Below are 27,916 nucleotides of genomic sequence, written 5' to 3' on the forward strand. Positions count from 1 at the left end.
AATTGCTCTCCCACCTCTACATACTTCTTGATGCTTTTTGGGTTTCTCAATTGTAGCCTTTGCTGTTTGCTGTGGGGGCTGCCCCATACCGGGAGCCTGTGGTCTAGGGAGCCAGGCAGGGCTGAGAGCCTGGGTGTGCAGGTGGCCTCGGGCCAGCAGGGGGAGCCCGCGAGCTGCGAGCCTGGCCCGGCGCGGTCGGGGCGGGCCTTTCTGAGACGGGTTCCAGGTTTCTGTGCCTGGTGCCACCCCCAAGGGAAGGCGGAGCCCATGGGACAGTGCCCAGGCAAGGGGGAGCCGGCTAGGGTAGACCCAGAGTCTGTGAGCAGGTGGGGGGTGCCTGGCTCCTCTCTCAAGTCCCTGCTGTGTGAGGGTGGCCTCCCACCCTTCCTGAGCCTCGGTTTCCTCATCTGTAAAATGGGGGTGATTCCAGCCCCATTGGTCATGCTGGGAGCCCTCAGCCGCTGCTGGGAGGATGTTGGGGACAGGTGCCAGGTCCATTTGGTCCTGCAGCTCCTGGAGGAGGACAGCTGTCCCACTGCCTGCATGCAGTGACAGTGAGGGCAGAACTGACTGGCGGTGGGACTGACGGATAATGTCACCGGCTGAGTGCTGCCAACCGCCTTGGCCTTAGTGTGTGGGAGGAAGCTCGGAGCTGTTCCTCAGGGGACGTCTTCACCCCCGTTCTAATCAGGGAGAAATGGGGGACCCAAAGAGATGTGGACTCTGCTGGAAAGTGGCAGAGCTGAATTCTGAACCCAGGTCTGCAATGCCTGAGCCGGTCCCTCAGCCTCCCCAGACCTCAGTTACCCTCCCTGAACAAAGAGAGCAGGACAAGATATTCTAGGGGCCTCTGAGGCTCCCCCAGCATGCCCGCCCTGTGTGCCCAGGGAAGGATGGACAGGAAGGGCTGGTTTGCATTCTTGGACGAGGCAGGAAGGGAGATGTGGGGGTGTGAGCACCTGGCCAGCTCCTCTGCCCCCACCCTGACCCTCCTTCCTGCCTCTGCAGCCTTTCTGAAGGGCCTGAGTGACAAGCAGCGGGAGGAACATTACTTCTGCAAGGACTTTGTCAGGCTGAAGAAGATCCCGACGTGGAAGGAGATGGCGAAAGGTAGGCCCTGCTCGGGGGAGGCCCTGGTGGCAGGCTCCAGACCCGTGGCTTGGGAGAATCGTGCAGACCAGAAGAGCGAGTCCAGCAGCGTGTATCGAGTGCTTGCTGTAGGCAGGCGCTCTGCGTGTATCACCTCATTCAGTTATTTTGTTTTATTTTTTGAGACGGAGTTTCACTCTTTTTGCCCAGGCTGGAGTGCAATGGTGCGATCTTGGCTCACTGCAACCTCCGCCTCCCGGGTTCAAGTAATTCTCCCGCCTCAGCCTCCCGAGTAGCTGGGATTACAGGCATGTACCACCACGTCCGGCTAATTTTGAATTTTCAGTAGAGATGGGGTTTTACCATGTTGTCCAGGCTGGTCTTGAACTCCTGACCTCAAGTGATCTGCCCGCCTCGGCCTCCCAAAGTGCTGGGATTAAAGGCGTGAGCCACCAAGCCCCACCACCTCATTCAATTATTTATTTATTTATTTAATTTAGTTTAGTTTTTTTTTTTTTTTTGAGACGGAGTCTCGCTCTGTTCCCCAGGCTGGAGTGCAGTGGCTGGATCTCCGCTCACTGCAAACTCTACTTCCCGGGATCACGCCATTCTCCTGCCTCAGCCTCCTGAGTAGCTGGGACTACAGGCGCCTGCCACCGTGCCTGGCTAATTTTTGTTTTGTATTTTTAGTAGAGACGAGGTTTCACCGTGGTCTCGATCTCCTGACCTTGTGATCTGCCCGCCTCGGCCTCCCAAAGTGCTGGGATTACAGGCGTAGTTTAGTTTTTGAGATGGAGTCTCATTCTGTCACTGAGACAAGTGCAGTGGCGTGATCTCGGCCTTCTGCAACCTCCGCTTCCTGGGTTCAAGCAATTCTCCTGCCTCAGCCTCCTGAGTAGCTGCGATTATAGACATGCACCACCATGCCTGGATAATTTTTGTGTTTTCAGTAGAGATGGGGTTTCACCATGTTGGCCAGGCTGGTCTCGAACTCCTGACCTCAAGTGATCTGCCCTCCACGGCCTACCAAAGTGCTGGGATTATAGGCGTGAGCCACTGTGCCTGGCCACTTCATTCAGTTACTAACACAACAAGTGCAATTTTTATCCCCATTATATGGTAGGGAACAGAGCCCTAGGTTAGGTGAGCCACTTGCCTGAGATTACTTGCTTGTGGGGAGCTGGGGTTTGAAGTGCGATTTGGTTGCTTACGGTAGGGTGTGTTGGTGAGACACCAGGCCTGGTAACGCATAAACCTGGGCAAGTCCCTGACCCACCTAATCCTCAGTTTCTACCTCTGTGAAATGGGATGGATGATATTAGCACTGTACCTGCTGGTGGCCTTGCTGTCAAGATGCAAGGAGTCCCCGCATGATGCTGGCACACAGTAGGTGCTCCTCAGCGTGGGTTCCTGGTACTGGGTCAGCAGTCATCATGCTGCAGGATGCCTCTGGAGGTGGAGGGAGGTCGATAGGGAAGGCCCTGGCCCCTGGGCCCTGGCTGGGTCCCTCTGCAGTGGGCAGCCTTGCTGTGACCTCCCCGGCCCCTACTTGTTCCAGGGGTGGCTGTGAAGGTGGAGGAGCCAAGGTATAAAAAGGACAAGCAGCTCAATGAGAAGATCTCCCTGTTCCGCGGCGACATCACCAAGCTGGAGGTGGATGCCATCGTCAACGCCGGTGAGTGGCTGGCCTGAACCAGAGCCCTGGTGGCCGCCCCATTGCCTTTGCTCTATTCTGCTGTGCCAGGCCTGGGTGGACGCCACCTGGCTCCAGTGAGGCTCGGGTTGCTGGCAAGGACGGCCTGCTGGCGCCATGGCAGCCCAGCACGTCGGCCACTTGGACTCCTCTTCCCTTGAAACCCTGACCTGCTGTGTCGGGGGCGCCTTGCTCCACTGAGACCCATTAGTGGCCGGGGAAGGGGGAGAGCTGGGCTGGAACTGGGCTTCCCTGCCAGGAAGGCAGAGGCCACAGCGGGGAGGTCTGACCTTGGGGGGCCACAGAGGCCCCAACCACCACCTGCCTTCCTCTGCCTTTGGCCTGCCCTGCCCTCCCTTCAGACCTGGGCAGGTGAAGGAGCTTGTCGAGGGATAGTGGGGGCAGAGAGGTCCCCTGCGGTCCCCTGGCAGCTTTCCAGTGCCTGGAAACGGGAGCTGCTCAGCTTCCTGCGCTCGCCTCTTGCTGGCTTGGCAGTTTGTTGTGATGAATATGGGAGCTGGCTGCTGCTTTGTGGGAGGGAGGAAGGGGGCTGCTTGTCCACGCAGGCAGTGGTTGTCTGGCAAGGTCAAAGGTGCCAGGAAAGGACTTTGGCATGGGGTGTCAAGGGCCGGTTAAGTCCAGCAGGTGGCTTGTGGAACAGGTCGAGTGGTGGCTGAACCCCGGCCCTCACCCGCCTGCTCACTCGCTCCTTTGCTTACCCGGCATCTGCACCAAGCATCGGAGGAAGGGTGGCCCCTTTTTCAGACCCTGAATTTGGGGGGCAGATCCTCTCATCTTGGACTCCAGTTCATGGGAAAACCCTGCCGTGCCAGCCCCTCCCCAGCCTGTGCAGGCCCAGGGCACCCCCAGGAGCTTCTCGACTCTCCTTCGTCTCCACTTTGGGCTTGTAGTGGTCGTGCTTGGCCCCAGTGCTGTCCCCCAGTGACTCTGGGGCTTGGTGGCGCCGATGCTGTGAGCATTTCCGTTGATCTCTCTGAGTTACGGGCTCTAGGATCCGGAGAGGGAAGGTCACTCAGCTGCCCCGGGCCTGGTCCATGGGGTCTGAGTTGTGTTTCCTGAAGCAACCTTGCTCTGTGCGTCTTCCCACCGTTGACTGCAAAGCTGGATAGTCATATGGGGCTGCCTTGCCCACACATTACCTGTCTAGGCACACAGGTGACAAGTTACACGTAGGCAGGAGTTTCTGCTCAGAGTGGCTGGCTGAGGGGAGCAGGGAGAGCTAGAGTCACCTTGGGCTTCTGCAGGTGGTTCTGGTGTGTTTCTCTAGGGCCACTAGGAAGAGGACTGCTAGTCCATCTGGGGACACATGGCTAAGACAGAGCCACATCTGGGTTGGCAGATGTTACAGCGGCCTAGGGGAAGGGTGTTCTTGCTGCCTGTGCTCAGGAGGGGCTGGCCTGGAGCAGACGGGCAGAGCCTTGGGGCTGTGGCTGAGAGGGCAGTCAGGCAGGACAGTGGGTACTCCAGCCCTGCCAGTCACTGGCAAGCGTGTGAGAGGTACCCCAGCGGTATCTTCTTCTTGCTGAGCGGCAAAGTGGCCAGAGGGAAAATGAGGTATCTTGTGCACTCGGTCCCCCTTGGTTGGTGATTGGCTGCAACATGGGCCAGGAGAAAGGGTTCAGGGGACAAGGTGGGGTGTTGACGGGTGCAGATGGAACAGGGGACACTCTGGAGGCTGCACCCAGGCTGTGGGCATGATTAACGCCACTTCCTAAGTGCTCTTGGGAGTCGCCAGGCTTTGGATGCAGCAGCTCCATCAGAAGTGCTTTAGTGCCAGCTCCATTTGCACCAGGGCCAGGGCTGGGGCAGTGCTGGCTGAGTTTCTCTGGGGACTCCCCTTCTCCGTGTCCTTGCCTAGGCCTCTGTTTCCTCCTCTGCACAATGAGGATGGCAAAGAAAGCACCCGTCGGGTTGCTGGGGGCACTTGGAGCTGATGCGCGTGACGTGCAAGTGGTGCTCACTCGTCACCAGGCGGGAATCGGGGCTCAGCACCTCACATTGCTGCTGAAACTGGTGTCATCAGTGCCATTCTGGGCATCACCCCTGTCCTGGGGGTGCTGAGGGACATGGTACCTCCTGCAGATGATCAGCTTTTGCCTCCCCCTGCTTGCCTCAGTTTACCCACACTCCTCTTGGTGTGTTTTCCTGGGATCTTTTTGTTCTAGAATCTCACAGCCAGTAGGACCCAGTACCCACCTGGAATCCCAGGGAATGGCGGAGGCAGGGTCTGGACACAGGCTTCCCAGACAGAGCCCGAGTCTCCTTCGGCCGTCCTGGGCTTTGTGGAACCCCAGTGTTCAAAGTGGCCTTGGCTCTGGTCAGGCCTCCAGGGTTCTGGGTGGCCTTGGCTCCCACCCCAGCCCCTTCGCCCACCAGGGGGCAGCAGAGATCGCAGTTCCCAGGAGCCCATCAATCAGCCTGTTTATTAGTGGAATAAAAGTCGTCCACAACGGCAGGGCTTTTCGGGGCTGCATAAATCTGCGTCTGTGCCTCGTGAAACCCATATGTGCTTAATTCATATGTAAAGTTTCAAGCAGGAAGAGAATATGTATCCATTAAATTCTATTTGACTTGATTATAATCATTAGCCGTGAATAATTGCTTCTCAGTGCCTACCGCGGAGCCACCACAATAAGCAAGAGGAGAGAGCAATTATCTTGGGGTGGGGATTTTTTAATTTATATTTTTGAAGCCAGGAGCAGTGCTGGCCCCGCGGGCGTCAGTGGCCCATGGAGAACGCCGCGGGTCACACTGGGCTGGGAGCTTGAGGTCTGGCCGCCCGCCGGAGCTTCTGGATTTTGTTGTGGGGGGCGGTTCTCTTTGTTCCTGCTGCCATATGGGAGGGGCTGTCGCTGCCTGGGCTTGGGTCCAGCTGCAGGGATGTGGAGGGGAAGGGTGCAGTGGGAGCTAGGAGAGGGCTGTGAGGGAAAGGGGGGCGGGGGGAGCTCCCAACCCCCCACCTTCTTCCATCCTGAGAAGCTGTGGGCTTGAAGGGGTCTCCAGCCAGGCTGTGGGCATCTCTCCTGCCACTCAGCAGGGTCCTGGGGATCCTTGGAGAGGGCAGTTACCAGGTGTCCCCCTGCCTGTCCCCCTCACTTCTTCCCCTCCCTGAAGAGGCATCTGCCTGTGACCTCCCTCAGGCGTTTAAGAAACAACCCTGGGTGGGGGGCAGTAGCTCACTTCCTGTAATCCCAGCACGGTGGGAGGCCGAGACAAGAGGATCACTTGAGCTCAGGAGTTTGAGACCAGCCTGACCGACATAGTGAGACCCTGTCTCTACAAAACAAATTTTAAAAAATTAGGCATGGTGGTGTGTGCCTATAGTCCCAGCTACTCAGGAGGTTGAGGCAGGAGGATTGCTTGAACCTGGGAGGTTGAGGCCACTGAGCCACGGTTGTGCCACTGCACTCCAGCCTGGGTGACAGAGTGAGACCCTATCTCAAACAAACAAACAAACAAACAAAATATATATATATATATATATAATAGAAAACAGAACATCAGATTCTGGGCCAGGTGCGGTGGCTCACGCCTGTAATCCCGGAACTTTGGGAGGCTGAGGCAGGCTTGAGGTCAGGAGTTTCGAGACTAACCTGGCCAACATGGCAAAATCCCATCTCTACTAAAAACACAAAATTAGCCAGGCATGGTGGCACGCACCTGTAATTCCAGCTACTTGGGAGGATGAGGTAGGAGAATCATTTGAACCCAGGAGGCTGAGGCAGGAGGATTGCTTGAACCTGGGAGGTCAAGGCTGCAGTAAGCCATGATTGTGCTACTGCCCTCCAGCCTGGGCAACAGAGTAAGACTCCATCTCAAAAAAAAAAAAAAAAAAAAAAAAAAGAAAAGAAAAGAAAAGAAAATCAGACTCTGAGGCTGCATGCAGTGGCTCACTCCTGTAATCCCAGCACTTCGAGAAGCTGAGGCAGGAAAATTGCTTGAGCCCAGGAGTTTGACACCAACTTGAGCAACACAGTGGCAGCCTATCTCTACAAAAATAAAATTTTTTTTTAATTAGCCGGGTGTGGTGGTGCATGCCTGTAGTCCCGGCTACTTGGGAGGCTGAGGTGGGAGGATCGCTTGAGCCTGGGAGGTTGAGGCTGCAGTGAGCTGTGATTGCGCCACTGCACTCCAGCCTGGGCAACAGAGTGAGACCCTGTCTCAAAAAACAAATAAGAAAATCAGATTCGGTTTCCCTACTGATCTCCTGGCATTTGAAATTCAGGACTGGTTTCCACTCTTACATTATTGGGCTATGAGATGTGATTGGGATGTGTGTGATGGTGTGTGTGTGAGGTCAGGAGTTCAGCCTTGTGTTTGTGATGTGTGTGGTGTGTGTGTGTGATGTAGCGTGTTTGTGTCTGTGCTTGTGTGATGCATGGGGTGTGTGTGATAGAGTGTGTGTGTGAGGTCAGGGGTTTGGCCTATGTGTGGGGGGGTGTGCATATGCATTTGTGTGATGTGTGTGATGCATGTGTGTGATACATGTGTGTGTCTGTGCTTGTGTGATGCGTGGGGTGTGGGTGATGGAGTGTGCGTGTGGTATGATGTATGTTTGTATGGGATGTGGTGAGAGTGAGGTAGGAGGTTGGGCAGAAGCATAGACGTGGGATGCCTGGCTGGCGGGTGGCAGGGCTTGAAGTTACAGGGACAGGACAAACCCCCACACCCTCAGGCACAGTGCAGGCCTCCCTGGGCCCTGTCCCAGCGGGCTGCCAGCTGAGGCCGCTTGCTGGGGCAGCACCCGGGAGAGTCTCAGGCTGCTGCCATCTGTACTGGCCATGGCTCCTGCCCACAGGAGCATGGCACATCTGTCTTAATGAAATTGGGCTGCCGCGTGCAGGAGATAAGCCAGGGAGCCCCCTCAGGCCCCCTCTTCTGGAGGAGGAGGTTCTCAGAGCCGGTGCCTGCCTCTCCAGCCCTGCCTATGACCTGTGTCTGGAGATAGCTCCGGTCTCAGAGTCTCCACTAGGGGGTGCTGTGGCTTCCAGGGTGTTTATGTCTCCTTTTTACCACAGGAGTGCAGTGACCTTGACTAGGCCACCTCCCTGCCCTTGAGTTTCCTGGTGCACCAGGCCTGTGTATGTGGATTTTTTGTTCCTGACAGCAGAGTCCTGGGCAGGACATGTCCGGGCACAAAGAAAGATCCCCATTTTTGGCCAGGCATGGTGGCTCACGCCTGTAATCCCAGCACTCTGGGAGGCAGAGGCGGGCAGATCACTTGAGGTCAGGAGTTTGAGACCAGCCTGGCCAACATGGTGAAACCCGGTCTCTACTAAAAATACAAAAATTAGCCGGACACAGTGGCACGCACCTGTAGTCCCAGCTGCTCAGGAGGCTGAGGCAGAAGAATCACTTGAACCCGGGAGGCAGAGGTTGCAGTGAGCTGAGATTGCTCCACTGCACTCCATCCTGGTTGCTGGGTGACAGAGTGAGATTCCATCTCAAAAAAAGAGAAAGCTCCCCATTCTTGGCCAGCCCAGGGGTCTGGCTGCCTGGCTTTGGTCTTTAGGTCATAAGAGGACAGGGCAGAGATGGATGAAAGGCTTTGTGCAAAGATGGAAGGGATTTTTGCTTCAACGCCAGCCCGGAGCGGTGAGCAGGCCATGCACACCGTGGCCAGGAGCAGGTCGGGATCCCAGCGCCCCTGCTGGCCACGCCATGGCCTCTGCTTCCTCATCTGAGAAATGGCATCAGCATCAGTCCCACCGCAGGGCAGGGGTGAGGAGGACAGGAGTTCAGGCCTGTCCAGCCCTGGGCCAGGGACGTGGCATGTGGAGAGTCCCCAGGAAATGACTACTGGGAAGTCAGGAGTGAGAGCAACTAAGCAGAATATAATGTGACAAAGTGCTAGGAGCAAGGTCTGAACAAAGTGCCACGCAACGCCGCAGGGACCAGTTAATTCTGCAAGGAGGTGGCGGGAGGCGAGGCGGGTCGGCGAGCCTTTGAGAGGCCCGGGCGCGCGGCAGGGACCGGTGGGAAGCCACGGTTCACAGCGACAAGCTGACCTCGTGGGGAGATTTTTAAGCTGCTTATTTATTTAAAATAAATCATGAAGTGGTGCTCTGTCTCCTTAAGTCTTGGGGCTTTGATTTGTGAGAGTCTGCTGGCCGCTTATCACCGCCCTCCTCCCAAGCACAGGCAGCCCCTGCCTCATCCTCTCCTGCTGCCTGGAGGGCCCAGCAGAGCCTGGCCTTGTGAGAAGGAGCAGGCCAGGACCTGAGTGGCCACCTGAGCAGCCACCCGCCCCTGCGCCTGGCCGTCCTCGGGCGCCGCTTGGAGTCAGTGATTTAGAGACCGCCTTGATGGACTACCAAGCAGGGGGCCCGGAGGGATGCGGACTGCCTTGTGGGAAGTGATCTGACGCTAAACTGTCGCCGTAAATCGCTTTATCTGTCAGTTCAGATTTAAATGTGTTTGCTGAGGCTTGCTGGCCGCCACGACAGCAGAAACCTCTCTGCAGTGGGCAGGGGAGGTGGCCGGGCCAGCAACGAGCCCAGGGCCAGCTGCACAGCAGACTTTGCAGCTGGAACCTCTTAGCTACACGGGCCTGGCCCTGGGCTCCCTCCTCCTCAGGGGAAGCCAAGTGCAGGTGGGGCCGGGCCACTTTCCAGTGCTCTGGCCACTCTGGATATGTGCATTGCTCTCAGAGGCCCAAGAGGCAGGCAGAACTGTTACCCCATTTTCGGGGATCAAATAACACGTCCCACCTCGGCAGGTGACTGAGCCAGAATTAGAACTCAGACACTTTCATCCATGCAACAAACACAGATGATGCGGCTGCTGTGCACCACACCGTGGACTGGGCCTGGGCTGCAAAGGACACAGTCTCTAATTCCAGATAAGGGGTGACACATGTGAATGGAAAAGGAAGTGCAGTGCATGAGAGACAGGAGTCTGGCCTGCAGGGGAGGGAAGCAGTGGGGAAGGCTGCCTGGAGGAGAGGGTGCTTGGGTTGGATGGGGTGCTAAGTCAGAAGTTTGGGCAAGAGCATTCTTTGGGGAGAAAGCACTGACAGGGTGGGGCCAGGTGGATGGAACACTGTGGGGAGGCTCTGAGGGGTCTGGAGTGAGCCACAGCCTGGGCCTGAGTTGGGGGTGCTCGATCAGATCACTTGGGCTGCTGAGTGGAAAAATGGGGGCAGGGAGCATAAGATAATAAGGACAGGGAGGCCCAGAGCGTGGGTGGGAGGTGTCTCCCTCTAGGTCTAGGCTGTATTCATACCCTATGCAGTTAACCTGTCTCGCACTATTTCAGTCTCATTGTGCTAATGGTGAAATAGAGGCTCAGAGGCGTGAAGCAACTTGTTTAAAGTCACACAGCTAAATGGTAGTAGAGCTGGGATGGGAGGTTTACCAAGCTCCAGAGCCCCCAGGAAATTGTGTGTGTGTGTGTGTGTGTGTGTGTGTGTGTGTGTGTGTGTGTTGGGGTTGAGGGAAGGGAATACCTCCTCTCTGTTCTCTTTTTCCTGGTTGATGAATTTGAGTTCTGAGAGTGGGTGTGTCCTGTGTGTCCTCACGGCCAGGAAACTGAGAGGTGGGGCAGAAGTTTGCCATGGGCAGGGGGAGGGGTTGTTGTAAAAAAGATGGAACTAACATCTGAATCTGGGCTTCTGGGTCCCCTGAGGCCTCCTGGTGGGCTCCAGCTCCCTCAGCCTGCCTGGCCTCCTGTGTCCCAAGCCCCCTCAAGTCTCCGGCGTGCCCCACAGAACCCCGGCTCTGGACTGAGGGTGGCCTGTCACCTGCTGCTTGGTATTGAGTGTTCCCATTGCTCGGCACGCTGCACACGTTGCCTCATGTCTGAGTCAGGCACTGACATTTCTCCCATTATACAGATGAGGACACTGAGGCACCCATGGATCATGGCGCTGGGTAAAAGGCAGGGCTGGGAATCAGATTTGGGGTTTAAGAGAGAGGCCATCAGGTCCTTCTTCCTTTCCTTCCTTCCTTTCCTTTCTTTCCTTCCTTTCCTCCCTCCCACCCTCCCTTCCTTCTTTTTTTTTCTGACAGGGTCACACTGTTTCCCAGGCTGGAGTATAGTGGTGCAATCATGGCTCACTGCAGCCTCGACCTCCTGAGCTCAAGTGTTCCTCCCATCTCAGCCTCCTGAGTAGCAGGGACCACAGGCATGCCACCACTCCCAGCTAATTTTTTTGTAGAGACGAGGTCTCGCCATGTTGCCCAGGCTGATTTTAAACTCCCAGGCTCAAGCAATCCACCTGCCTCAGCCTCCCAAAGTGCTGGGACTACAGCTGTGAGCCACCATGCCCGGCCCAGGTTTGCTTTCTCGCTAGCTCCCTCTGGGTCGTCTGGAAGTGAGGGGCAGAGTTGCTCAGGGGGGCCAGTCAGGACGCCTGGGGTCCAAGAGGCCCCCTCCCCACATTAGAAAGCCCAGAACACCTAGACATGGCCAGGAGCTAATTTCCGCTACTGTAGGAAGAGGGCAGCTCATCCCCACAAGGTTGAGCAGTGGTTGCATAAATTCATAAATGATGGATACCTCCTGAATTATTGAGATGCCCTCATGGGCTCGCAGGGCCTGGTCCAGTGAGTGGAGCACTGGCCGGGGGGCGGCACTCGGAAAGGACCTTCCAGGGTCCTTCCACCCTAAGGTCTTCCGCCAAGTTCCCTGCTTCTTACCCGAGTTCTTCTGTCATTTCCACAGGGAATGTGAGAGTAGACTGCGGACCCAGTAACTCTCTGTCCTGGGTTTCAGTAGATTTCTTTTGTGAATTTTTTTGTAGAGGTAGGGTTTCCCTGTGTTGCCCAGGCTGATCTCAAACTCCCGAGCTCAAGTCATCCTCTTGCCTCGGCCTCCCACCATGGTGGGATTACAGGTGTGAGCCACCATGCCTGACCTGATGTTTGTTGGATGGATAAGTGACTCCATGCCCTTGAGCATTGGTCAGATGGTGGAAGGGGCCGCACGAACCATTGACACTCTCTAAGTCCTCTCTTCCTGCCTAGCCCAGCCCCCACCCCACCCCTCTGGGCCTGAAGTGGCTGATTCATTTTACAGATTAGTACGGTGGTGGGCATTTCTGGGTCCTCATGAGGTTCCTGGCTCCTTTCGAGGTGCTGGAGGTACAAGGCCCAGTGTAACCCAGTGCCTGCCCTCCTGGCATTTGGAGTCCTGTAGAGGAGGACAGGGGAGGATCTGAAGCCCAGAAGGGGACAGTGACCTGCTCAGGGTCACACAGCAGGAAGGTGGCAAAGCAGAACTGCAAACCCAGGGGCCTTTTCTACCCCTCATGGCAGACGTGTAGTTAGAAAACCGCAGCTTGGAGTCTGCCGTCCACCCATGGGGTGGCCACCCTGCCTCCCACCCTGTGCCCAGTGTCCCGAGCACATCCTCTCTGGCTCCTTCCCGTCCTTGAGGCCTCAGCGCCCGCACCTGTGCCCCTGCCTGTGTTCCCGGTGTGCTGTCCACCCGAGCGCTGAGCCGAGGAGGCCGGAGCTTGTGGGAATGTGTGTGTTTTGAAATTAATGGGGACCATTAAGTTGGCCAAGCATGAAAAGGGCTGGATCTGCAGCCCTTGGCTCGCTCTCCTGGAATGATCCGCCAGTTCCTTGGCAAGGCGCAGCTGAGCTGGTTTCAGGGCTCCCCAGGAGGCAGTGGCTTGCCTGCCCGTTTAACGGGTGGGTACTCTGTGTGCCTAGGACATCAAGGGGTCTGGCTGCAGCAGCACGCGATGGCCACAGTGCCCCTGCTCTCAGGCTCTGTGCAGATGGGAGTGTCTGTGGGTGCGTTGACTTGAATCTTTTCCCTAGACCTCTAGAGTGGGCTCAGACACACTCCAGACCCTGACCCTGGGGCTCCCCGGTTGAGTCCTGGCCCAGCCAGGTGAGCTTGGCATGGCCTCCAGGACATAGCAGGATTACCAGTCAAGGACCCAGGCCCTGTCTCCTCACCTCCCCCACCACGAAGAGCTCCATCTAGTGTGGATTCTCCATGTGGACATTTTCTTACTATTATTATTATTTTTTGAGATGGAGTCTCGCTCTGTCGCCCTGGCTGGAGTGCAGTGGCCGATCTCAGCTCACTGCAAGTTCCGCCTCCCAGGTTTGTGCCTTTGTCCTGCCTCAGCCTCCCCAGTAGCTGGGACTACAGACGCCCGCCACCTCGCCCGGCTAGTTTTTTTTTTTTTTGTATTTTTTAGTAGAGACGGAGTTTCACCTTGTTAGCCAGGATGGTCTCGATCTCCTGACCTCGTGATCCGCCCGTCTCGGCCTCCCAAAGTGCTGGGATTACAGGCTTGAGCCACTGCGCCCGGCCCCAACATTTTCTTAAAGATAGAGTCTTGCTCTGCCACCCGGGCTGGAGTGCATTGGTGTGACCACAACTCACTGCAGCCTTGACCTCCTGGGCTCAAGCAATCCTCCTGCCTTGGCCTCCCGAGTAGCTGGGACCACAGGCTCATGCAACCACGCCCAGCTAATTTTTGCATTTTTGGTAGAGGCGGATTTATACCATATTGCCCAGGCTGGTCTCAAACTCCTGGGCCCAAGCGATCCTCTTGCCTAGACCTCCCAAAGTGCAAGGATTACAGGCGTGAGCCACTGTGCCTGGCCATATGGGACATCTTGTAACTGGAAGTTAGAGTCCTGGGTACAAATCCTGGCTTCACCGTGTACCAGCTGTGTGACCTTGGGCAAATCATTTAACCTCTCTGAGCCTGTTTTCTTGTCTGTAAAACAGGGATAAGAGTGCATGGAGACCCAGCCTCAGCACTGTGGGTTTGAGAGGAGACTGCTTGTGTAGGATGCTCAGTACAGTGCCTGGCACAGAGCGAGCACCCAAGAGATGCCACCCCTTGTTCTTGTTGATGTAGCTGCTGCTCTGGGAGGGCTGCTGAGACCCGCTGAACCGGGCGTCCCATTAGCCAGCACTTGCCTTGCACCCAGCGCTTGGTGGGGCTGGGAACAGGGGAATGGTCCCTCTATCCTGAATGGGCTGAAGGGACCTTCCCATATTCGTGGTAGGGGATCGAGTCACCCGCTGGACCTGGCATGGCCAAGGGGACGGCCCTCTCCTGACCGCCAGAGTCTCTTGGATGGGTTTCCTGACCATGAGGGTGCAGGACAGACGGGCTGGGCCCCTCTCTCCCCACTGCTAGCAGGGCGGTCTGTGCCTGCTCTGCCTTCCATTGGGAAGGCTGTGTGTTCACATGGAAACGGCTTGTGCAGCGGGGCCCCCGCGAGGCAGGCTAGGACAGGGGATGTCCCCAGGGAAGCTGGGTGACTGAATGGCCCTGTCAGGGCCTGGATGCCATCTGCTGAGGCCTAAGCTGCCAGAGAAGGCCCCTGAAGGCCTCCCCTGCAGCCGCCACCCTCCTCAGGTCTTCATGTGTTTCAGATGCTCGCCTTTTGAACTCCACTGCGGTGGTGCCATTATGGCCCCCAGCTTTCTGCCGCTGGGGTCGGTGGTGAGGTCCAGGCTGGGGTGGAGGGCACTGGCATGCTTGGTTGGCAGCTTCGGAGGTCCCAGAGGCCAGGGCAGTGGCTGTTTACCAGACAGACCCGGCTAAGATCTGGTTCCACCACTATGTCGGGCAAGCTCCTGCCTCTTTAGGCCTTGGGGTTTCCCCATCTGTCCCTTATGGGGGCATTAATAGGAAAAAAATTCATTACTGCCTGGAAGGCCCAGCACACTGGAGGGGCTCATAAATGGTAGTGATTGTTATTAGCAGTGAGGGATCTCACTTCGCCACCCACAGGACCCCGAGCCCCTCGAGGGCAGGGGCAGCTCCATGGACTCTGGGTCTCCATCCCTGGACAGGGCTCTTCTGCAGTGGGGGCAGCCCAAGCATGCCTGCCCCTGGAAGGACATACAGGAATTCACGATGGCTCACGGCTAAGGAGCCTTACGGGGAAGCAGGCTGCCCTGGTAGGCATGGCTCTGCGGGGATCTCCTGCTTTGTGCACTCCTGGCAAGGGCAGGGACGCGGCTGTTTATATCTGCGCCAGGTGTCAGGAGATGGAAGCCAGGGAGGACAGGAGGACGCGGGAGCATGGAGAGCATGTGGGTTGCAGGCCTGGGGGAGGATGGGCACCAGGATGGAGCTTGTCGTGACAGTGGTGCGGGAGGCAGTGAGCAGAGGCGGGGCTGAGAGGTCGCTGGCGGCTTCCTCCTCTAAGGCATGGCTGGCATTCCCTTTGGTTCATTAAAACCCATCAATGGGCCTGGCATGGTGGGTCACGCCTGTAATCCCAGCACTTTGGAAGGCCAAGGTGAGTGGATCACCTGAGGTCAGGAGTTCAAGACCAGCCCGGCCAACATAGTGAAACCTCGTCTCTACAAAAATACAATAATTAGCCAGGCATGATGGTGGGTGCCTGTAATCCCAGCTACTCGGGAGGCTGAGGCAGGAGAATTGCTTGAACCTGGGAGGCAGAGGTTGTAGTGAGCTGAGATGGCACCACCACACTCCAGCCTGGGTGACAGAGCAACACTCTGTCTTAAAAAAAAAAAAAATCCCCATTAGTGGCACCCACCTCCCAGGGGCAACAAGTAGCCCTTGAACGCCCATTCCCCACTCTCCGTTTCTGCCTCCTCCCCCTCTTTGGACATTGTAATTGCAGTAAAAACCGGAGGCGAGCAGCGTCGCAGGTGGGGAGAGAGGCCCGGCTGTCAGCCATTCCTCTGCCAGCAGGACCCGCGGCTGTTTTATTATTGCCGCCTGGCTGTATTTCAGGTACGGATTAAACATCATCAAACGCCTCGTCCCTTTTGAAAAGCAAGAGCTACCTTGCTGAGGATGTTGAGGAGAAACAGGAACATTAAAATCTACGAAGCAAATGGCCCAGAATTGACATTTGTGACGAGAGCTCTGCAGCTTCAATTGTCAAAAGAGCTAAATCCCCTCTGGCAGCTGGCAGGGAGCTTTCTCCGTGAGGGTCACAGGAAGGTGGGGTACGTTTGCCCGGGAGGAGACCAGGCAGCGCCAGGGAGGGGATTCTGTGGGTCAGCTGACTGCCTCTCAGGGCCTCCCTGGCCTTGGCCTCCACCAAGCCTCCTCTTCTTCCTAACGAGGAGGCAGGAGCCTTCCGGTGCGCATGGGACAGGACTGGGATCAAGTCCTGCTGTGGCCACTTGCTAGCTCTTGTGACCTTGGCCAGGATACACCTCTCCCCTGAATCTCAGTTTCCTCATCTGTAAACCCAGGAGAGTGATGTCCCCTCTGAAGGTGGAGGATGGTGCATGCAAACACTTGACAAGTCATTGGAATTCAGTAAACGGTGACTACTGTCACCCAGGAAATGGGTGTGTGAGCTGGCATTAATTTTTACAAAAAACATTTACTTATTTCCACTGAAAAATAGGAACAGTAAAATTGAGAACCATTAAAACAGAAACAAACAGAACCAAGCCACAGCAGGGGATGCTGAGCTGGGTATCTCCTAAGAACTGTGCTCCTGGTCCCACCTGGAACTCTGTGGCCTGGGTGCCCTCAGCACATGCTTGCCAGGCCACCAGCCTCTTGCCTGGTTCCTGGTCACGGCCTGCTCTCTGCCCTGGCACCTGCCACTGGATGCTGGTATGTGGCCTTCCGAGGAACTACGGCTCAATTCTGCCCTTGCAGTTTACACTCTTGATGGCTACTTGGGGGTATCTTGGCTCCTGCTATCCTTTCCTGACCCGGCCCAGATGACACCTCAAAACTAGGCTGAGTAAATCTGTTGCAACTGAATATGAAATGCAGCTTTGAGCTTCCCAGCAGCCACTGCAAAATTTGTAACAAGATTTTAGGATCCTTAACTCCAAGCTTAGAAGTCAATTTAAATTTCGGCTGAATGCCTCCTTTTCTTTCTCCTCTTGGCCTTTTTTCTTCATTTTTCCTCTCTAGTATCCTCACCAGCTGTTCTTTATCTCCCCAAGGATGGTTTACCCCTTGCTCCAGAGCCCGTCCCAAAGTGCTCGCCCCTCACCTGGCTGTGCCTCAGCTCGGGAGACCCCCCCGCCACTGCCCTCCTATTTGCCGCTATTGACTCCCCTGTGTCGTGCTCACAGCAGCTGGCCTCTGGGCCTCTTGTCTTGCCCAGGCCCACTGGGTCTGCTGTTGCTGTTTCTCTCAGATGAGCCTGTGACTAATAAGGGTTGCCTCCGGGGGGCTGGCAAAATCTTTCCCTCCTTAATATCGGAGTTTAAAAATGTGTCACCATCGATTTGAAGAAAAGCCTTGTTCCTGCTGAGAAAAGCGGCCTGGAGATTCGTCTCGCCTTAGGAATCACACAGGCGGCTGCATAAATTCAGCACTACAGAGAGCTCTCCATGCAAATGCCGAGATGCCCACTCTAGCCCCGCACCAGCCCTCCCCACTGCTCCCGGGGGCTGGCACCCCCATTTCCTCATGCCCCTGTCCCTTCAGGGGAGGGGCTCCCTGGTTGGAAGATTCCCATCTCCCGATTCTCTCCACCTCTTTTCAGAGGCTGAGCCCGTGGCTAATTCCACGTCATAATGTGTTCTAATCCCGGAGGAGAAGGAAGATGAGGGACTTCCAGGCCTGGGGCTCCTGGAAGCCATCCGGGTCCCTTACAGGGCGGGTGGGGGGTCCTGACCCTACCTGGTGGGTCTACCCTGAAGGCAGGAATGTTACCCCCACAGGCCTTGTCTCCTGGCCTTGTTGCATCCTTGCCTGGAAAGGACTGTTGGGGTCCTTTGGTGCATCCCCCTGCCTCCAGGCAGTCCCCTCCCCTCTGGACGTTGCCCTCATACTGGACCCAGTTTTGCAGCTGCCAACGCGTCCCACTCTCATCCCGCAACTCTCCCAGCCCAGAATAACCATCACAGTCATGGCCTGGGAGGCGGCTGTGGGCCCCACTTCTCAGGTTGGGAAGCTGTGCTACAGAGACCATAAGTGACTTGTCTGGGATCCAGGAAACCTGAATGCATGAGGAGGTGTGGGCACACGGTGACCACTCTAGGTGTGGTTCTGGTTAGTGAACTTGGTGACAGCCCAGGATGGGGGTGTCTGGAGAACTTGAGGGAGGGCTGAGCTTTCTGGTCCCTGATGGATCCCCTCCCACTCTGCCATCGAGGTCATGGTGGCCACCTCTGTGGCAGTATCCTTTGCGTTCCCCAGAGGGCTCACCTGAGCGTGGTGAGGAGCAGGACGGTGGGTTTGACTACCTAGGACATCCACCGGGCTGCCCGCAGCATGGGCCGTCCCCTGCGCTGGCTGCAGCAGGGGTGACTTGGACCAGCTGGGAAGCTGCTTCAGGGGTCCTTGCAGGGAGCTTAGTGGGGGAACGGGAGAGAGGGCAGGCACGAGGTGCCAATGAGGCTTCCCTGGTTCTTGGGGAACCACACAGCCATGGGCAGGGGCATCAGGGAAGAGGGTAAGCAGGCAGTTTGCAGTCTCTCTGGCTGCCGTGGGCCCTCGGAACATGTGCTGGGTGGCCATTTACCACCTGGTGCAGGAAAGGCTGCAGGCTGGCCCTGCGCTGCTCCCCTCCAGCTGCAGACAGGGCCCCTAGAGGACTCCTGGCAGCCGTTACTCCGGGAAAGGAGGGGCTTTATTTCTCCTCCTCCCTAAATGTTATTGCCTTTGTAGGCTTTGGAAATCAGTTTTACGGCCTGCGTGTTTGTCCGGTGAAATGTGGGATGCTCTGGAGGGAAAATAAAATGCAGGGATGGTTCTGGCCCTGAAAGGTCAGGTGGCCGAGGGCAAGCAGCAAGGACTCAGGTGTCTCCCACAGGCCGGGGTTGCTCTTTCGGGACTGTCGTAGCTGGAAAGGGGGCAGGGAAGGTGTGTGCCAGGACCGGGAGGGAGCCTGGAATTCTGGTGGGAGGGCCGACCTGAAGCTTCAGGACCTGTCCCGTTTGTCATAGGGTCCCCGCCAGACTGGCCTGAGATGGCGAGAGTCATTCTGTTCTCCGCGATGCCCGGGTATGCCAGCTGGCTCCCCTCAGGTGCCACCTGGGGCACCTTGCCAGCCACTGGCAGTGTAGACTTCTCAGTGTAAGTGAAAAATAAGCCCTCTGGGTTTTGCTAGTCAGGATGCAGGCCTGGCAGGGGCTCTCACCTGCAGGAGATGCCTCATCTTTCAGCAGAGTTGGCTGATCGAGAGCCGAGCAGGGGGCAGAGATTCAGCAGGAGCACTCAGCAACCCACACACATTTTCCTGCCTTCCCTGGGACCGAGGACCCTGGAGGGAGACTCTGAGGGCCCTGCCCTGGGAGAAGGCTGCTTCTCTACTCCTCTCTTAATATGCGAAGAGCTCCTACAAATCAATAAGAAAAATGGGCAAAAGATGTGGACAGGCAATTCCCGGTAGGAGAAAAACAAATGGGCAGTAAACAAGTGAAAAGATGCAGAACTTCGCTAGTAATCAAGAAAAAGCTAATTGAAATAAGAGACATCATTCTTCACCCACTGGAGAGGCGGGTGCTGGAAGTAGTGGTATGCACAGGTGTGGCGCAGCAGGGGAGGCTGGCGCTTCCTCAGGTGCTGTCCACCACCCCTACATCTCACACCAAACCGGCACTTAGTAGGTGCCTGAAAATACTTGCTTCATGCCAGATAAACAGGGCTCATCTCGGCTCACAGCAAGTCTCAGTGGGGCTGCTGCCGCCACTGCCTTTGTATCTTTTGCTTTCCCTCCTCCCTGTGGGTTCAGCTTCCAGTCTTACCCCTACCCCCCAGCTCCCTTGCCCTTGGGGTCCCCACGCTTCCTTGGCAGAGACTGGGGTCTCTCTGGGCTTGGCTTCTCACTGGGGGAATGCTGCTTCCTGCTTCAGGGTTTCAACTCTCTCTGCAACCTCACGGCCGGTGCCAGGGGTGCACTGCAAAGCTCAGGGTGGGGTGGAGTGACTGTGATGGACATGGGGACCTCCAGAGCTGGGCGGCCCTGGCTGTTATCTTGGTTTCTTTGGAATCCCCTGGAGTCCTCCACTGTGGGAAGCTCTAGTAGTGACCTCAGCCTTCTTGCCCTGATGGCTACCTCCATCATCCGGCCCCAGAACTTCTGCCTTTTCTCATTCATTCATTCCCTCTACTACCCTATCCACTCTAGCCGGGCTGGGTGACTTTGGGCATTATAGCTGCATGTTCTGTCTCTGCTCCTGGCCTTTGCCTGGGCACTTACCTCTGCCAGGAGCACCCTCTCTTCCATTTCCTTGGCTGACTCCGACCATCCTCCAGGTCCCAGCTGAGAAACCCTACCCTCCAGGAACTTCCCCAGACCTGGGTTTGCCATCGCTCCCATGTGCTCCGTAACACATTCATTCATTCATTTCATTAATTCCTGCAGCAGGTGCTGGGGCTGCAAGGGGGAGCAAGGGAGATGTAGCCCGGGCAGCTGGGGTGCCCTAGGGTCCTGCAAGTCACCTGTCATGACCAGATCCCAGGGGAAAACCTGTCTGACAGTCAGGAACAGAGCAGGAGCCCTGGGGCAGCCCACTCTGGGAGTGGCTCAGCTTGCTGCACTGGGAAGGGAGGCTGGGGTGGGTGGTAGGGCCATGCCCATGGGGTCCAGGTCCAGATGTCTTTCTCTGCCTGCTCCACCTGTGTCCAGTGCTTCCGGAGTACAGGGGAGCTGCCTTTCAGGAGGAGATCAAGGGAGAGAACGCGAGCCATACTTCATACGAAGCCCGCAGCCCCGGGCATCTGGCTCAGCCTCCTGCCCTCTCAGTTTGCATGTGCCTCCCTGTGCAAGGCAGCTAGCAGGAGAGCTCCAGCGTGGGATCCCCAGCAGTCTCCTCTCTCAGCTCCCTCTGTCCCTGTCCCCCATCTTTTGAGGCATAGCCCGGCCTATTCTGTGCCCCCGGCTTCCTGCCAGTCTTCTTTCCAGTTCCCCAAGCCGAGGTAGATGCAACCTTCCTTTCCGCATTCAAAGGGAACAAAGTGATTAAGACCCAGTCCCTGCTCATTGTGTAGCGGGGCAGCAGGGGCATAGCGTGGGGGCTCCGTGCATCTATGCAGGAATCCAAGGTGCTGGGGGCTGCTCAGGGACGGCTTCCTGCGGGAGGTCTTCCTGGGGAGGTCTAGTTCCCCCCAGGGCACTCTGGCTGGGGCTTATGGGTGTGCATTTCCCTCCAGCTCACTGACCCTCTGCCTGGTCTCTTCATGAGGCCTCATGGGGCCAGGACTAGGGGCATTGGGGGGAACCTGGACAGACCTGGTTCCAGAGCTAACTCTGTCACCATGGCCTTGGGCAAGCTGCTTAGATCTGGGCCTTGGTTTGCTCATTTTAAAATGGGAGTAAACCAGCCTGCCGCGCCTCCCTGCCATGAAGATGAAGCTCAGTGACAGATGCCTGGCGCCTGGCACCACTGGCCCCCACTGCCTTGCCTCTCGCAGATGGGCACCCCTTCAGGAAATCCCCCCTAATTATGAAGTTACAGATCTGGATAGTCACATGGGGAAGAGCCACATTCATTAGGAGACCCGGGCACACAGCCTGGACTGTGCCAAGCATCTCTCCGTGCCAGCTTCCTGGGGATCGCGGGCTCAATAGAGCACATCCCTGCATCTTCCTGGTGGCAGGTTCCATCTGCCAGACCCCGAGGAGCCGCTGACTGGGGAGGGCCTGCTCCGGACCCGCCCATCCCTGGCTACTGCCCCAAAACCCTTCACCCTGGGTTTGTAATCTCTGCTTTAAAGAGGACTCCAATCCCTTTCCCCTCCCCCCGCCCCACCCCCAACGACCAGTCCATTCACCAGGGCCCTGATCCAGGAGAAAGCTAATTAAAGAATTTCTGCTCTTGGCTCAGCCTGGACATAGAAGATTCCCCTTGGTCTTCCTGGAGTATCTGAAAACAGGTGGAGAAAGGGGGCGTCAGATAAGCCCCAGGAGCCTCCATAATAGGCTTAATCCCCCCAAAGCCAGCAGGTATCAAACAGCTCTCCTCCTGGCACCACTGAGAAACGGCTTGAGAGTTTGGAGGATGCGGGGCTGTTCCCAACCCCTTGGGTCCCAGACTGTAGGTCACCTTGTCCCCAGCTCCCCATGAATGGGAGACTGTGTTCCCCATGAGTTTAGACGGAGTATCAGCCATTTCTGCATAGTTCACCAGAGCAGGGGAAGGTGCAGAGACCTGGCCCCAGCAGCTCCAGCGTGGGGAGGCCCCACTTCCAGGGCTGCCAGCAGTCACTGTGATGACTGGCAGGTAGCAGGTGCTCAGTCAATGCGCCCCTCCCTCCTGCTCACTTCCCTCCTGTTCCCCCTGCCCCCCTCCTCAGCTTCTTTTCTTTCAAGGGCCTATTTGCCTCTAGGAGATTTTCATCAACCAACCACAAATATTTACTCAACACTTACAGCAGGCAGCACGTGAGCTCCACAGGGCAGGGGGCTCTCGGTCCCATTTGCTGCATGTTCCCCATCTGAATAGGGCCTGGCATGCAGTAGGTGCTCAATAAAGGCTTTGTTGGCAGTCACATCCTGAGACAGGGTAGTCTGTGCTCCCAGAGAACTTACACTCCTGCTGCCTTCAGAAAACATCCTGAGGGGCTGGGCGCAGTGGCTAACTCCTGTAATCCCAGCACTTTGGGAGGCTGAGGCGGGTGGATCATTGAGGTTGGGAGTTCAAAACCAGCCTGGCCAACATGGAGAAACCCTATCTCTAGTAAAAATACAAAAATTAGCCGGTCGTGGTGGCACACGCCTGTATACCCAGCTACTTGGGAGGCTGAGGCAGGAGAATCGCTTGAACCTGGGAGGCGGAAGCTGCCGAGATCACTCACTGTACACCAGCCTAGGCAACAAAGCGAGACTCCGTCAAAAAAAAAAAGAAAATGAGGCCTGGTGCGGTGGCTCACGCCTGTAATCCCAGCACTTTGGGAGGCCGAGGCGGGCAGATCACGAGGTCAGGAGATTGAGACCATCCTGGCTAATATGGTGAAACCCCGTCTCTACTAAAAATACAAAAAATTAGCCGGACGTGGTGACGGGTGCCTGTAGTCCCAGCTACTTGGGAGGCGGAGCTTGCAGTGAGCCGAGATCGCGCCACTGCACTCCAGCCTGGGCGACAGAGCAAGACTCCGTCTCAAAAAAAAAAAAAAAAGAAAACGTCCCGAGGGTCTTTGAGGGATCACAGAGTCCCCACACGTGGGTGGGGCGAGGGTCTTAAAGCCTGCCCTCCCCGTCACGCTGAGCTATGGCCAAGCTGGGTGTAACAGTGGAGAGAGCCAGGGTGTCCTCACTCGCTTCAGGCAGCTGGCCCCCATTTCCCTCTGCAGTGCCTGGGGCGGGGGTGACAGGCAGCATTTAGACCTGCAGCTCCCTGCGCAGGGACCTCTCGGGGCACTCGCCTGCATCACAAGAATAAAAATGATAAAAACCTGCCACTGAATTCTGGGTGGCAGTAAATTACTTAACACCTGAAACAGGTTGAAATGTGGCCACCGTGGTTTTAATAAGCCCATCTCCGATGCAGTGCTTCCTCGAGGGGCCGGCCAGGTCTCTTCTCGAGGCATGATTTCATCTCGTCCCAGGCTTGGCAGCATTGCAAATAAGATTTCACTTCCCCTGTAAATCTCCGATGGGGGGAGTGCAGGATTTCATTTGTGCTGTCAGTTAGCACTCCAGAGAGCCTGTTTACTTTGCCGCAGGAGGAGAAGGTCCTCTGGAGGTGCTGGACAGGGTGGCAGGTGGGGAGGCGGGGAGGTAGCAGCATGTGTGGTGGGTCCTGGAAGCACGCCTTATTTGGGGTGCCTGAAAGTGGATGAGCCAATGTCAGACCCACGGAGGCAGAATTTCAGGGCCGGCTGGGAGCCCTCCCATGCGTCCGGGACCCTCCTAGGCTGGGTGATAAGACTCAGCCACAGAACTTGGGTGTGGGGCTGTGGCCTGGGGTGTTAGACCCCTCCCGGGTTTGGACGCCCCTTCTCCAGGATGCTCGGTGAGGCCAGAGACTTTCCCTGGGAAGTAGGGGCAGGAGAAGGGAAGCTTCCAGAACCCAGTGGTAGCCAGGTAAGGGCAGTTTCCAGGTACAGGAAAGCAGCCATGGAGGGGTAAGTTATCACCCACTCTTTCTCCCGTTTGAGCAGGAACTTTTAGTCCTGAGTCTGACAAAACAGATGAAGTCAGATACACAAAGCTGGAGCTCTGGGACTTGAGGTGCCGCAGGGCAGCCTTTCGGGGGTATTACCCACACGTGCCCCTGATCTCAGTGATAATGCAAGTCCTGAGAGATTTGTGGGGAAAGAAAGGGCCCAAAGTGGCTTGGCTGGAGGGTGGCACGGTGGGGGCTGTAGCAGTGGTGGGGGGCAGGTTTCTCGGGGGACCACCCCATCTCCTGGCATCCAGCTGAAGACATGGTGTCAGGGCTCTTTGGGGCCAGCAGGTCCCCTGCAGGGCCTTTGAGGCACTGGCCAGCCCTGCTTGCTCTCCTGTAAGGACGGGAGGCTCACTGCCCCTCCAACCACCCAGTCCTCTTCAGAACAGGTTATGTTTGGAGGGTTTTCCTTCCGTTCCTGAAACACAGGTCCTGGCAATTCTCTCCTGTGCGGCCCAAACCTGGCTGGGCCCCCAACTCCCCTGGGGTACATATTAAAACCTGAGATGTCCCCCACACCCACCCCCCATCCTGAAGCCTAAGGCTGCAGCCAGCCTGTCATCCTCTTCAGCAGGCCGTGGACCTGGGAGAGCTGGGGGTGGTTTGGGGAACAGGCCCCACCCTGTACGGATGCCTCTCTGTGCTGGACCTAGGTGCACTTTGCTGCCTGGCTCCGAAGGTCCTGCCAAGAACCTGGGCCTCCCTGCAAGAAGTGCCAACCAGCTCAGCACCTGGTTCCATCCCTGGGGGCCAGGAATGCGGGAGAAGCCCCCCAGGAGGCTGAGCTGGGGGTGGGGGAGGCCTACACTCCCCAGACAAACTGTAGGCAACACGGCCTCCCATGCCCTCTCACAGAGGCTCCGTCACAGCCGTGGGGTCGGTGCGGATGTTTTCTGAGCTGGGCACTCCCAGTGGCTTTACCTGTGTCGGCCCACCTCACCCTCCCAACAGCAGTCGGAGATGGAGCTGTTATCATGTACACACGGACTTGGAAACTGAGGCACAGAGAGAATGAGTAGCACAGGTGGTAACTGGCGGAGCCCACGGGTCTAACCCAGTACCCAGGGGCTCCAAGGCCCTGCCCCAGGAGGGCAATGGTGTTAATCCAGTGGTTCCCAAAGGCCTGTGACTGGGAACCCTTTCTGGGCAACACCTCTGTTAGCTCCAGGGACTGAGGAACACAGTATGAGAACACAGCCCTTCTTCCCTGGCTTCAAGGGCTCCACAGGAGTCCCCAGATTTGTGGCGCTACCACATACGGGGAGGGTGAGGTAAAGCCGGGAACAGGACTTCCTGGGGGAAGGGTGGGTTCCCTGGGGTTGGCAAGGGCTGTGGTGCTTGGAGAGTCATCCTCCTTGTACTCACATGGATCCACGGAGCAATTGGCCGATTGATTTACTGTTTATTGACTCACTCTTCATTCCTGTTTATGGGGCCTCCTGGTGCCAGAGCAGTGCCCTCTGGGGATCTGGAGGTATGCAGGGTAAGACCTGCCAGTCTGGGCCCACCCGAGTGAGGTGCTGGAAGGGGTCACCTGTGCAGGTGAGAAAGGACAGCAGAGGCACGGGGCCCAGGGCGGGACAGCCAAGGAAACTAGGCAGCATAGACCTGGAGTCTGAGCCACACTGGGCCTGGGGGGCGTCAGGTGTGGTGGGCAGAGGGTGGGGCTGCACTGGGGCTGGAGTCTGAGGGGGACAATGGGGAGATGGGGGGACACAGGGCCTTCCTGAGTGGGGCGCAGAAGCGGACCTGCCCTCCTGTCTGCCTCAGGCAGGCGGCGTGCCAGGCCTTCCCTGTTACCTCCTAGTCTTCCTCATCCATGGAAGCATCCTCTGTGGAAACCTGGTTCCCCACAGAGCCTCCCTAGCCCCACCCAGGCTAGGCCCCCACTCAGCCACGGAGATTCCTCCCTACTCCTCCATGAGGTAGGAATATACCAGCCCCAGCGCATAGTAGGCCCTCAGTCAGTATCTCCTGGCTGGCTGGCTGACTGACTGTGTTCCAGAAAGAGCCCTCGGCAGCCCCAGAGAATGAGTCTCAGGTGAGGGAGTGGGCACCCTTCTTGGGCACCCACTGTGCGCTGGGTCTGAGGGGGAAGTTGGAAGAACAGCCTGGGTCCTTTCCCGGGTGGTCACACTGTGTGTGCCACATCTTAGAGTGTTCTCTCTTGGGCTGCTCCTGCCCCGGCAGGACAGGAGGTGAGGATGGAGGAGGAGGGTGGCGCATAGAGCACCTGTGGGGCCCGTGTAACCCCACCCAGGGCCACCCGCCACTGAGAATTAACTTTGCTTCTTTGGAATATAAGGAAAAACCCGTTAACCGTATCCAGACATGAAATCAGATCTCAGGCAGAAGTAATGAGTTCTTGTTTTATGTTAAATTTAGCAGAAACTGCTATTGTTCTCATGGAAATTTTGTTCCTTCCTGTCCCCCTCCCTTTGGGGTGTGAGAGAGGCAGATGAGGCTCCAGAGCTGAGTGTAATGGGCACATCTAGGGGATGGGGGCGTTTGGGTTGGTGGCATAAGGTCATGTCCCCAAACACCCGGACAGTCCCACTTTTATCCGGGAGCCACTTGGTTGCTGGAGCCTCTTCCAGGATAACCCACAGCTCCTGCTGACACGTACTTCTCCACGTAGAGACCCTCTCAGAGTCTGCGTTCAGCTCTGGGTCCCCTCGTGGTGACTCAGGTGTCAGTAGACCTCTGGGGCCTGTGGGTGGGGGACAGAGGGCCCTTCTTCCTGCAGCAGAATCATTTTGGTTGGGACAGTGCTAGAGGGTACAGTCTCTATCCTGCCCAGCCACCGCCTCTGAGCCAGGGCACCCCAAGAACAGAGCTGACCCTCGAGGGCAAGGCCCGGGGAGGGGTGTGGGCCGCTGAGACCGCATGTGCCCCGGACACCTGGCCCCTGGCCCGTTGGGGTGCCAAGCCGAGAGTCAGCAGCAGAGATGACTGTAAAAGTTAAATCTTTCTATTTATTTCAAGAAAGAACAAGGCAAGTGGACTTGGACATTTTCTATGAGAACAGACAAACAGAAAATATGACCAAGTAGTTAATCACATTCATCTCAACATTGAAGTACAAGGCACCTACAAGAAGGAGGCCAAAGGGCGGCTCGCAGTGCACTTTGGTTTGTGTTGTTGTCGTGGTGGTGGGTGTTTGGGCCAGGTCAGCCATCCAGTCGCATGGCAGTGGGCGGTAGCCGGGGTGGTCAGGCCCGTCACTCAGGCCCCTGAGACGGCTTCCAAGAAAAAGAAAGGAGACAGTGCTGCACCTGGGCGACGGATTCTGCAGGTGAGGAAGGCTGGGGGGCTTGGGAAGTGGGGGTACTGGCTCAGGGGCCCCTTGGACATCAGACGGGATCTTGGTCACAGGCTTGGGAGAGATCAGGCCTGCTCCCCAGACCCAGGCTTCCTGCCTTCTGTAGAGCAGAAGAAGGACCCAGCCCATTTGCTAGGGGCTGGCCAAGGACCCCTCCCGGGTCTCCTCCTCCTCTTCAGACCACCGGGAAGGGGACGACGCTGTGTGCCACTCCAGAATGCTTTACGACGCTACGTGAGATACAAATAACCTGTTAACATCTGGAAAGGGAATTACTGTTGGTGGCTCTTAAGACATTCCTCTGCCGTGTTTGTAGCGGGTGCGGGCTCTTTTAGACAACTTTCATCTTTGGCCTCCCTGTTCACACTTGCCTCCTGGCTCCAGCCAGCAGAATCCCACAAGTGCCTCTCTCTCTGGCTAGCCTATTTCGACGCCATGTACCCACTCCACCCTCCATCATCTCTCTTCCCACTTCTCTCCCTCTTGGATGACAAACCAGGAACACTGCGCTGTGTGGCTTCCTCCCCACGGCTCTCAGCCTCTCCTTATGAGCAGGAAGGCACCAGGCAGGTTCCTCGGAACCCCCTGGCGGCTTGCCTTGGGTGCCCAGGTGGGCTGCTGGCGGTGTGGAGGTGTGTTGTGTTGAGAAACAGTCTTAGGCTAGTTTCGGGGGTTTGCGGGGATGTCTTCTCACCTGCGTACTCAGAACTTTTGAAAATGGGACTAGCCCGAGGAGGGGTGGGCTCAGAACATTGCAAGCCTGCGTTCCATATAGGGAAGGTGAGAGAGGCCTG

General features: G+C 56.9%; 1 protein-coding gene across 7 annotated transcripts in view; it reads left to right on the forward strand.

Moving 5' to 3' along the window:
* MACROD1 (mono-ADP ribosylhydrolase 1) overlaps positions 1–27,916 on the forward strand; it is a 171,484-nt gene that overhangs the window by 13,220 nt on the left and 130,348 nt on the right. For all 7 annotated transcript variants that reach the window (XR_004436069.1, XM_033206652.1, XM_033206649.1 and 4 more), the window contains exons 2-3: positions 1,009–1,110; positions 2,648–2,764. Coding sequence is in view for 6 of the 7 variants with exons in the window: in XM_033206652.1 (XP_033062543.1) it covers positions 1,009–1,110; positions 2,648–2,764 (219 nt within the window). In the remaining variant the exon portion in view is untranslated. The remainder of the gene's footprint in view (positions 1–1,008; positions 1,111–2,647; positions 2,765–27,916) is intronic.

Source organism: Trachypithecus francoisi, unplaced genomic scaffold (assembly GCF_009764315.1).
Source record: "Trachypithecus francoisi isolate TF-2019V2 unplaced genomic scaffold, Tfra_2.0 Lachesis_group8, whole genome shotgun sequence".
NCBI lineage: Eukaryota > Metazoa > Chordata > Mammalia > Primates > Cercopithecidae > Trachypithecus > Trachypithecus francoisi.